We start from the raw sequence: 12,243 nt of genomic DNA, 5'->3' as shown, positions 1-12,243 counted from the left end.
ATCACCGAGGACAGGACAAGAAGTAATGGGCTTAAATTGCCGCAAGAGAGATTTAAGTTAGACAGTAGAAAAACTTCCTCATTGTAAGGATAGTTAAGCACTAGAACAAATTACTTAAGAAGGTTGTGGAATCTCATCCTTGGAGGTTTTTAATACACCTCTAAACCATTAAACACCTGTCATGAATGGTTTAGATGTACGCAGTCCAGCCTCAGAATAGGGGACAGGACTAGATGACTTATCAAGGTCCCTTCCATTCCTACATTTCTATGAGTTTCTTTTTCTAAATTCCAAATGTGTAAATCAGCATACAGATCTGTTAAGCCAGTTCAATTTGAAAATGGTTTTAAATGCCCATTCTGAATACAATTTGACAAATGAAATCCCTGATTTTGTAGTTTCATATACCTTAAAAGATGGCAGATTTCTCAAGGGTGAATTATTTTTTGGCAAAAAATAAGATAATTGGAGAATGCAATCACATGAACAAATTTATGCCAGAACTCAAGATTTCCTAATATATTTAAACATTTTAAAGCAGTGCTAAAATTAGAAGTTTTGGACCCACCTGATACAAAGGGAGAATTCCAGGAAGAGAGAGAGAGAAGTCAGCCATTTAGCACTATCAAGACCTAATTTATTCCTCCCCAATATGCTATAGAAAACTCCCTTAAAGCCCCAAGTTCCTCTCTGAACTGCAAAGCTACCACATCACCGTACAAATAAATAGAAAAAACCATGCCTAAATATAGAAAGGCAGATGTCCACAAGATTAAACAGACTGTGGTTTCAAGGAATACCAAAAAACACTAAGTGTTTCTCTCTCTATATCAGTTTTAAGCAATAAATTCCCAAACTGCGGTCTGTGGACTAACGGTGGTCTACAGAGCACTTGTTAGTGGTCCGTGGAGAGCTGGCCAGTGCTAGCTCTCCTTGTTTCCAAATGCTAGATTACAACAAACTATTGCCAAATTATATTACTTTCCTAACATCAATTTCCCATATAAGCATTTTCTAGAGTGTCACTGCGATGATACATGATTGTGAACAGGTGAAATGGCTTGCACATTAGTGAACAGCAGGAAATCTGGTCCACAAAGTGCTATTAAGTTGCGATTCATATTAATACTCAACAGTCTCCCATGCATGTTCAAAATTGTTACTCACCAACTTTCCGCACACATTTACAGTATGTTAGGTTATCTGCGACGATTTTGCCTAGTTCAGGGAAGTGCCAGCCATACCATTCCCTACAGCGCATGATATAGTTATTCAGCTCTTTATCTAGGTCATCAAGAAGGGCTGCAGATAGGACAGACATGTTAAAAAAAAAGTATAGTCTAGTCTAAAGAGGAACATTTTAATGTCATATGTAATGAACACTGCAAAGGGAAATATTAAGGTATTTTTCCACAATGTTTTCTTTGCATACAAATACAAATACCAATGTACCATGACAAGGTTGGTCGTCATTTTAAAATCACTGAAGGATTTGTTTCAGTGAAGAAATGTACTTTGCAAATAAAATAGATCAAATTACACACTATGTTAAAAGAACATTACTGTTGTATAGTCAAACATTCAAGTCAGGACATGCCAGAATTAAGGATACTGATGCAACCCTGTATTCTCAAAGGGAGCTATTTTACCTTCCATAGAAACAAGCCTCAGAAATTGAAAGTTACCTCTTAGTAATGCACAATTTGTTGACAATCCTTCAAACCTTTTCCTCACACAATGATTTCACTGTTAATTTTATTGGGCAACATACATGCTCTGAATCTTCTGCAAAAAGCCACTTTGGAATAGACTTTCTGAAAGTTTAACTGGTGCTAACATGTTTCCCCTGAGGTAGCTACAACCAGGAAAGGTTCAATTTAAACATCCAACACACAGGGAACTTCGGGTTATGACTAACATTCTATTCTTAACACATCCCAATGTGCCTAGATTTTGCAGTGTTCGGGCAGCGAATAATCCCATATGAGCACAAAGATGGGCACAAGGATGAGTTTTGCTTTTGAATGGTTTTATTTTGTTCATTTTGTCAAACTCTTCGTTAAGCCAAACTTTTATCATCTTCACAATAATGTAAAAACCACTAGTTAACATGATGGTAAGGCCTGTAGTTTCATCACAAGCACCTGCCTCTTTCACATGTCACACACTGCATAATGTATTGCATATGAACAGTTTCCTGCAACAGTGGTTGTTATAGGAAACAAAGAGCAGCAGTTTGGCTATCTGGGAGCTCCGAGTTATCCATTCCAGATGTGGGATTGTGTCTCAGGTGTAAAGTTTAGCCCTCTAATCAGTTTTTTTTCTTTAAACAGAATGCAGATGTCAAAAGCCACCCTGTCTGATTATTTGATATTTAAATTACAGTAGCACTCTGCGGCCCAGATCAGGATTGGGGCCTTGCTGTGTGAGGCACTGTACAACCAGATATAGATACAAACAGCTTAGAGGTGATACACTATATTAAAGTTACTACACATGCATAGTAAATGAAGAACGCCCTCCTCCATACGAAATCTAAGTTACAATTTGTGTTTGAGTTAAGTGTGAAGAGACCACATAACCCCCCCAACATTCAATAATGAAAAACTGAAAAGACTTAGTTTCAGCCCAGAAAAATTATTTTAAACTGTAATAACCCTTTAAGCTTATTTAAAATATAAACATACCTAGAACTAATGCAATAGGCGGTCTACTCCAGTGCTGCAGATACGAGCTATAAACTTATTTCTATTACAGCAGGGTAGAACACTCACTGAACATACTGTTACAAAGCCCCAAGGCTACAAGCATTTTCTTGTAATGCAATACGGACATTCCCATCTGCCGTCTCAGCAGTAGTGATGAAATTGTGAATTCAATCATTATTTTCAGCTCAACAAGATTCCATTGACAACAGAGCATGGAATTTGCAGCACTGAACTGTTCCATTCACCACTGCCTGAGAGTGAGCAACTCCATTATAACATGCATTCTTCAAGGAAAAGTAAGGATTAGTCTGGATATTCTATTTTCCATTTGCCAAAGAAAGTTTAGTCTGTTTCCCTTAAGAAAAGCCAGCATGCAGAACATGGTACTACTACCTGTTAGTTATTTTCACGCATCTTTAAAACTGTTACTGGGTTGTGGTCTCAGTTCACTTCACACAAGCTACCACCACAAATGACACCCACAGCAGAGGTACCAATGACCAAATACTTAGGGGAACAACTAACTTCTTATCACTAGTCAGGGTGAGTCACACTGGGAATTGAAGCAATGGGAAGCTTGAAATGCCACTGTATGTGCTATAGCTGTTTTCTAGATAATAAAGGTCTTCACCTTTTAATATCACCCTCTCTGATTATTTGATATTTAAATTACAGTAACTCCTTTCATAAGCAATAGTTTTTAAAACTTATGCTGGGTTGATTCAGATTGCCCTGTTATACTAAAACACTAGAAGAAATCTTGAAAAGGACACATTTTAATAATTGTGATAATAAAAGTTAGCTGCCCCTGCAGAATACTTAAAGATGAAATTCTGAATATACTCACAGATTGCTTGGACAATCATTGTATCTACTTTGTCTGGGCTGAATTTCAGCTTGTATCGGGAGAGGCTAAAAACAAAGATATCGTTATTAGCTACACCCCTGGCATTCCACTGCAAAAACCATATATTCTCCACCTGTTTTATTTTGCATGAATGAGTCCAGCTGTAGACTCATTCACACTTGTTTAATTTAAAGCCAAGGACTGGCCTCTGCTGGACATAATGGGAAGTTTGGAGAAGCACTGCTGCTGGTCAGTCCCATAACAACTGCAGCACACACATACCCAGTATGATGGGCAGAACCAAGGCACCGGAAAGGAGAAGCATGATTGGCTGGCTGTCCCTCTGCATAGTCTACACGCACACAGTGGCGGGAAATTTGCTGTTCATTACATTTTGCAAATTTCTTCACAAAAACAAAACAGAGCAAGTATTTCCAGTTTTCCTGTGGCTGGGACTGATCCATGGGAAACAGTGTCTATGAAGTGGTGAAACTCAGGACTATGATTATAAAGAACTAAAGATAAACTTCCCTCGTCCTTCTAACTACATTTTAGCACAAGCGCAACATATATACTTTTAAAATACATTCTAGGATCTTGCATCACACATTTAGATTATGCCAAAATAAAACTCTGCATGTACATAGGGATTTATATCTTCAAAAAGCTGCAAACATTAACTCTCTCAATTACCCCAGCAAGGAAGGTTACGATCTCCATTTTAGAAGAGTAAACTAGAAAGGTTCAGCAACTTGCCCAAGGCCATGCAGTGAGTTCCTCTCAGAGTCTGAATTGAAACTTAAGTTTCTGGCACCTAATGGTGTACTTGTCATGGCTCTGTGTGCAGAGCTACTGCTCTACTTAAATCTACAGTCAAGAACACTGTCTTTATTTAATGTTTATATTATTATGTATCACTGGGATATGTACAGTCATGGAAATATAAATTACATATCTCCATGAAACACTGAGTCCAACATTTACATTAAGCACTGAGGTATCAGATATCTCAGTGGTGATAGATTAATGTAAAATTAATTTTCATATTGCCAAAGACTGCATTTTAAAGAAGATACTATTCAATTGCATACATAATATACAAGAAAAAAACTACTCAACTCAGGTTAACGCTACAGCACATATTGAGAGGTCTGACTGGCACCTGTGGTGCTAAACACAGTGAACCTTGCAAGAGCTTGCTTCTTTCTAGAGCAAGATTTAACCAAATTAACGTGCTTAGACTTTCGGCCTAATCCTGTATTCATTTCACACCCCAGACTCCCTCCAATATCAAAGGGAGTTTTGGGTGTCCAAGGATGCAGGAATGGAATAAAGCTGGTGGAAAGTACTGAACTACAGCTTCAATGGCAACTCACCTATGTGCCAATCCTAAACACATAGCTGCCATTTCCCGCGATGGAAGGCCAGTGATAAGCCCCTCGATTTGAGAACGAATTCCTCTCATCAGTTCAGTAACCATTGGGCTATGTATACAACTTAAGTTCAGCTTGTCCTATAAAATTAAGGTGAATATTAGGTGTTAACCAAGTTATTTAAATTCTCTTACAAATTCTCTTTCAATACTACTAAGGTATACTTGTTACCCATTTATGCGAGGCAAAAAGTCAGAAGAAGTGACAACCTTCATGGGTAATAAACATCAGGATTTCCACTACTGTAATAATCATATGTATTTTGCACTCGAACATCCTGATATCAGGAGCAACAAGACTTGTAAGTAAGGCCCTGTGTACTCTGCCCCTAAGCTCTGGGGCAACACCAGGATTTTGTAAGTGATTAGTTCTACACTGCATACTAATTTTTAATGCAGTTTTCTCTAGCCACCACCCACAACTGTGCCATCGAACAGAAGACAGTAGGAAGCGGAGGGTTTGGTAGCTGGCTCTGGTTCTGAGGAAGGAACGTGAGATGGTTTGGGTTTTGAAATCTCAGACACAAGTAAGGATTTTAGAATATAAACCTAATGCATCTCCTCTATACTTCCCCCCCTTTCAGACAAGGGCTGGAAAATACATGCACATATTTGGGGATTATGGGGAATGTGAACTCCCAGCAAACCTTATAATAAGCAGCTGCCTCACTTGCCAAAGCAACCAACAGTGAATAAGCACGTCAAATGGATGTTTCTATAAATAAGATCAGTAGGGCAACAGTTTGTATTTATGCTGTCTGCTTTCACAGCATATATCCCACTGAGAAAACAAGAAGTGTGCACATCCGAGTGAAGTTTCAGGTTGTCCATTCGCAGAGCAGACAACATCCTATCAACTTATATTCAGCTCACATCTGAAAATTTCTCTTTCCACCTAAGAACTAGAAACGTTTTTCTAACGAAAGCTCAATCTGCAGCACACTCCATGGCTACAGGACCACAAAGGCCCTTATTCATAACATCTCAGCAGAATAAAACCAAATTAGAGAAGCAAAGTCAGTTTTCACCTTTATGACACCTCCGAGTTTGGCATCTGCTATGGCCAGCTGTTCATGGGCATCTTTTGCCACAATCTTCTTTAGAATTTTCTTCAAGTTCTTGCTGAGCTTGCCCTCAACCAGAGCTGTGGATGCTGTAGAGGGAAGAAGAGAACAAAGATGTGGCTAAATAAACAAACAAAACTTTCTAAAATCTAACAGGTATTAAAAATACCATGTCCAACTTGATACACAAGGCTGTACACTTACATTCACACCTCTGCAAGCTACGATACAAACCAAAATTGCAGTTGAATATTTTTAACCCCGCAGTCATTTAAATGAGTGTCGTAAAATGTTAGCACATCTGCTGTTCTTAATTTGAGAATATTTGTCCTCTAATTTTTCCCTCCTCCCTATATATGGAAAATCACCAGGTTTGACTCCTAATTCTGCCAACTTTGTTAAAGATAACAATCCACCAACTTTAGAGATGTACTGAACATCCCCAGAAGCAACTCTAAGAAGATTTGGCATATAATTGAGTTACCCAATCCATTTTCAGACCCCCTGAAGTCATATATCACCAGCCATCACAGGCAATAGTCCAGTAGTTACTCTCCGCTGATGATGTTGCAATATCCATGAAAGCCCACTGAAGCATGAAGCCAATTTGTGGGGATGGCAGAAGTCAGATACAGCCTTTTTTAAGGTATGTGATGTGGATTTGAGGAGTTTTAAAAAGAATTTTTATTTTGAAGTATAAATAAATCTATAAAAGCTTCACAAACCCACATGACATATTTTAAGAGGTCACTTATGCAACTCCCTTGACACATTAATTCCATGCTCCAGTGACCTTCTGTGATTGGTACAACATTTCCAGCCTAGCATGTGAAGCAGAACCAAGTGACCCATTATTTAAAAAAACCTGAAAGAAAGAAATAGAAGAACAAATGTAACTGCTGTGATAAATACCCTCTCACCCTTGCTATTTGGGACATTAAATATATAACCTTAAATCTGACAGATAGTTCCTAAACCATTTGATATTTAAATAATGCTTAGCTACATATTTATCACTTCTCTTCAAATCAATTTACAAATCCATCCTAGTAATAATCATGTGAGCTAGGTAGTTTAAATATCCCTGATTTCACAGATTCCTCAACTAAGGCAGAGAAATTGGGTGATTTTCCCAACTCACACAGCTTCAGTATCACAGCATCAGTTAGCGCAGTTAGAACCCAGGAATTCCTGATACCCAGCGCTATAACAAGGCCACACTCACGCTAAATAGCGTGCACGTACGCAAGTGGGAAAAAACAGGAATTTTAATCTCAGTTATGATTTCACTGCATCCCATGTTTAAAGGTGATCTCCTTTGCTGTACTTTCCTTGTTTTGTTTTTTATACTTGTGATCCCAACAACTCTAACGTAGTGAGACTCATTGTTTGGCCAAAATGTTACATTTGACATTTATCAACTGATTGTACCGTTATGGACACACAAAAACACTGCATTCAAGAACAGGAATCAGGCCACCCATAAATAACCATTAGCCTATGTTCTTCTATCACTTCAGTTCAGATTATTCAAAACCTATAATGCTTTTGTGCTTAATTCCTAAGAATCTCTCAAGTGGCAGGTTTTGCATGTGATTTACAAATAATTCAGGAATTCATGATCTTAGAGAAATAGGCATTTATTGAATACACAAACATATCCATCATACATCGCCACGAAGTGCAGCGTAAACAGCCCTAACGTATTTATTACTAGCATTTTATCTGTTGTCTCAGTGGTAGTGACGAAACGTTTAATCAAATCATTAGAATTCAGTACCAACGACAATGCATCATTGACAACAGGGTTCTATTCTCTACTGATTTGTGCCATAATGGTTTATGGTTCATGACCATAAACACAGGAGCATATAACTAGATTTCAATATTTTTATCGAGTGTCCAGAGGCATGGCAGCTGGTTATAATAGTTATGTTTTGTTCTGAAGCACCTATAATCTAAAAGATAAACAATGAAGACATAATAAGAGGGCGAGAGGAGAGTATGAGGCATATAATGAAAATATGTGATTGATTCTTTTCAGAAAGAACCCAGCTGCAAAGTTCAGAGTTAACTTTCTCATCTTTACTTACCAGCAAGTGCTTCTGTTGTGTCCTGAAACTTTTCAAAGTGTTTCAACTTCACTCTAGAGGAGAGAAAATGTATTTTTATACTCAAGTTTACAATAAAATATCCCTGTCCTTCCCTCTTCCTTTATGATGCACAGCATCTGTCTTAACTTCCCAAACTCCCATCATAAATACCTACTTCCCTAGAACATCACAGGAGGCTGAAGTTTGATTTTCAGATCTCCCTATCTCCAAATGAAGGGAAAGGGAGTCCGAGTCTTGGAACTGTAGGTCAGCTTTCAGCTGTTATTTCATCACCCAAGTCCCCCAAAGATCTTGCTAGAGACCTCCAAAGAGGTGAGAAATCAAAATCTAATATTTCTAATGAAAAAATATCTACAAAAAATTTGAAAAAAAACCGTGAGGCCATCTTTTTGTTTTGCAGTTCATATTTAAAAAGACAGCAACTATTCAGATTTCAACACTACTCCTTTGATTAACTAGTGAGAGCAAAGAATATGCTGCCTCTACTGTAGCAGAGCACCAGGTCTACTACAGTTGAGGTTACAAAACTCTTTCTGTTTCCAGGTTAACTCTTCTAAGAGCTCTACAATCCAGTTACTTGGATTTCCTTGAAATTTATTGACTCTCATGGCGGCAGAAGGTAGACATCCAAATTTGGGTTCATTTGACCAAGGGATTCCTGAGATACAGGCTCCCCAAAACAACTTTTCTTAAAGTTAACAGATTGTATTTTTTTTTTGTTTTGTTTTGCTTTTGCATGGCACCCACTACCCCTTGGAGGAGCAATATTGAAAACAGCATTTGAAAAAGTTTAGCTCTTCAGATAGGCACATTCCTAACACTCGCAAAAGCCAAATGGATTACACAGCACATGCTATGTAGCCACAACTCTCAAAACCTGTATGAGTCAAGGGGACATATTACGGCCGTCAAACCTGAGCAACACCCGGGCACTGTAAGTTTTAATTTGGCCTTGACGAAAACTGGGGGGTGGAGGAGGAAATAAAGGCATGTACCTACAATCTGTGTTTTTTGTTTTGTTTTTTATTTGGAGGAAACAATCTGAGTATAGCAGAAAATTCAGAAGGCTCTCAAACTATTTTTGAAAAGAAAATAAATTACACATGCAAATGTTCACTTGGATGGGGAATTAAGGGGTAAGGGATCTGGGACTGCAGAGAGGATAATGGGACAGGAATAAACAGGTGGCAGAGCAAGTGGCAAGGATATGGGGTGAGAACACAAGGTGGCCCCACACCTTTCCTTCCTATGTGTGACCCACAATCCGCGGTGTCAGACTCCTCCCTGCCCCTCCACATGAGCAGACATCTGGGGAAGCCCTACCCTTCTGGGTGAGAAGCTGAGAACAGCCATGCTGGGAGCATGCACCAAGAATACACTGTTGAAGCTGAAAGGTAAGGGGTGGAAAACAGCCACACTAAATGCATATCACTGGCTCTGGGGATGGGGTATGAGAACACTTACTGACATTCATGTGTGTATGGAAGGATTTTCTATTCCCCATCAGTTTACCAGGTCCAAGTAGCCTATGGACAGTTCCAAGCTACATCAGCTGTGACACTTCCCCAGGCCCAACTTCCTCCTCCTTCTGTAATCTTCCTCTCAGTTATCTAAAGAGCTGCACTTAAGAAGCCATCCCGACCCAGGACAATTATCTCCAGACTCAGATTTCTGACTCTAGTCCAATTCTGATTAATCTGTGTCAGAAAAAGCTGTGTTATCTTTAACAGAAGCAAGGTCCCAGATAAAGCTACCCTCTCAACTTACTAAATTGCACTTGCATCATCTCCAACAGCAGCTCAAGGCTTTTGCTGCAAGGCTGAGTGAGACCAATGTCTTTTCAGAAACATCAGAATTGCATAACTGGACCAGACCAAAGTCCATTTAGGTTAGCATCCTGTCTGACAGTGGTCAGCATCAGACATTTCAGAGGAAGGTGTAAAAAGCCTGCAGCAGGCAGATGTAGGATACTACACCCGCCCACGTTAGGTTTCACCCTGATCTCTAATACTCCGACTGTCTTAACCCCTGAAGTTTAATATGCTTTCCAAAAGTTTGTCAAACTTAGGATACTCTTTATATCCATTTTAATGTCCAATCCTTTTTAGAACATTAAGTTTTCAGCTTCAACAACTTCATGTGGCAATGAGGTTCACATTTTAATTACACATTGTGGGGAAAAAGTAATTCCTTTTATCAGTTCTGAATTTCTCACTTTTTAATTCCACTGGATCTCCCCTTGTTCTTGGGTCAGATCGCTCTTCTAACATTTAAAAGCTCTGAATTATACTGAAAAACAAAGCAAGGCCTTGCTCCTTAATCTGAACATGCAGTTATCTTCCAAAGCCAGACTGCCAGCCCCTCATCAAACGGCTTACATTTTATTTGCCTTTTCAGGTGTTTCAAATTCTCTCCATAAACTGTCAACTTCCTGGAGCTTCTTCTCATCCAGGACCTGTGGATAAAAAACAGAATCATTAAACCAATGTTTAAAGATGTTTGGGATCATTGTTCAGTAAAGAAACCCTGACCCCACTTTTTATCGTGTGTCCTGCCTGAAAGCTGATGTTAATTGAGTCAGTGGGGTAGCTCTTAGCCATCCAATCTGTGACCACTGCTTACCATTTTCTCTCCAGTTCTGCCCCACCAATATTTGATCATATTAACTGCATTTTACTTTCAGCAGGAACACAGCTACTGTATTGTTTTTCACCCCCCCAATAAAGACAGGCCCTTTCTGAACATTTGCATTCTCTTTCTCTTTTTAAGAACCAGCCTTAGTAGCATGTGTCTCATCGCCAGTGACCTGGGACCAAACTTACTACTGCTTTGTGAACACACCAGCTGATCAAGGACACTATCACCGATGAGAAAATACAAAACAAGTCACCTTTATAGAGAGCCTCAAGTTACTTGAGGAAGAATGAGGCCACTTCTAAAATAGAGCTCACCCTCTTTGCAGTACAATAAATCCATGCCAATACAGCCTCAAGAGTAAATTTTAAAGACTTACACTTGGTTAACACACTGATATTTCAGCTTGACGTCCAAAAAAGAAATGCTTTAGGGGGCAGAGGTGAGTTGAGATCACAGTTATATTTCTCCACCATATTTCTGCGTTCACTTAATTTGCAGTGCACTAAGGCCTGGTCTACACTACAGTGTTTCTCCTGCCAATGTAACTTGCCCACAACCCTGACCTAATAACTGCACCTCCATGAGAGGCATACCACTTAGGTCAATGTAGTTAGGGAAATGCAGTGTCCATGTTGAAACTATTACTTACATTGCCTGTTGGCTGTCAATCCCATGCCAGGCTCACAGCTGGAGCCATCCCAACTCTCACCCCAGGACTGACAGCGCTGGGCTCATGGCTGAAGCCCCACTGTTGGAGGGCTCCAGCAATGAGCCCAGGGCTGACAGCCTGTCAGCTCCCCCTGTCCCCTCAAATCAGGGCAAGCACTCAGGCTAAGGACATGCACCACCGACAGGAGGGCAGCATGGATATGAAAAACTGCAGCAACTAATGTGGTGGCTGTATGTTGACATAATTTAGGTCAACAATTTTGTAGCGTAGACAAGAATTCTAACTAAAATGCAAAGAAGCATTTCACTAATCTTTTTCAAAGATATAAATGTGGTTCTTTGTACCATGTTCAAAAACCATTGTGATTTGTTCTCACAAATCAAATACAGCACAACTACAATTTAACATAGAAGGAATGCTGAAATCATTCTGGGTATCATACAAATGAGCGAGCTACTTCGCTTCCTCTCAGATTTCCAAATCCAGACCAAGAGGGTTCTTTTGAACTGTATTTTTTTTTTTTAAACTTAACTATTAGCTAAACAAGTAAACACAGTAACACATTTCCCACAGAGCTATAAAGCAAAAAAAGCCTCTGGGCCTGCTAATAACTTCCCCTACCTATTGCAGTGGTCCCCAAACTTTTTACCCTTACCCATCTGCGCTCCACTGGCCCACAGAGCCAGGAGTGGGGGATGCAGACAAGGATAAGGGGGCTGAGGCTGGGGCCACAGCTGGACCCTCTGCCAGGGGCCGAGGCCTGCAGCCAGA

At 39.5% G+C, this 12,243-nt stretch overlaps 1 protein-coding gene and 1 non-coding gene across 3 annotated transcripts in view; both read right to left on the bottom strand.

Moving 5' to 3' along the window:
• The window catches only part of NOP58 (NOP58 ribonucleoprotein), a 37,763-nt gene that overhangs the window by 18,700 nt on the left and 6,820 nt on the right, over window positions 1–12,243 (bottom strand). For both annotated transcript variants that reach the window (XM_038422282.2, XM_043505602.1), the window contains exons 2-7: window positions 10,544–10,620; window positions 8,145–8,197; window positions 6,016–6,140; window positions 4,932–5,068; window positions 3,556–3,620; window positions 1,168–1,302 (exon numbers count right to left, since the gene is read on the bottom strand). In XM_038422282.2, the coding sequence (XP_038278210.1) occupies window positions 1,168–1,302; window positions 3,556–3,620; window positions 4,932–5,068; window positions 6,016–6,140; window positions 8,145–8,197; window positions 10,544–10,620 (592 nt within the window). The remainder of the gene's footprint in view (window positions 1–1,167; window positions 1,303–3,555; window positions 3,621–4,931; window positions 5,069–6,015; window positions 6,141–8,144; window positions 8,198–10,543; window positions 10,621–12,243) is intronic.
• LOC119840941 lies at window positions 7,773–7,861 on the bottom strand. Its single transcript, XR_005288354.1, has one exon. It is a non-coding gene; the product is annotated as a small nucleolar RNA SNORD70 (small nucleolar RNA).

Source organism: Dermochelys coriacea, chromosome 11 (genome assembly GCF_009764565.3).
Source record: "Dermochelys coriacea isolate rDerCor1 chromosome 11, rDerCor1.pri.v4, whole genome shotgun sequence".
Lineage (NCBI taxonomy): Eukaryota > Metazoa > Chordata > Testudines > Dermochelyidae > Dermochelys > Dermochelys coriacea.
This window is presented reverse-complemented; position numbering and strand designations above follow the sequence as displayed.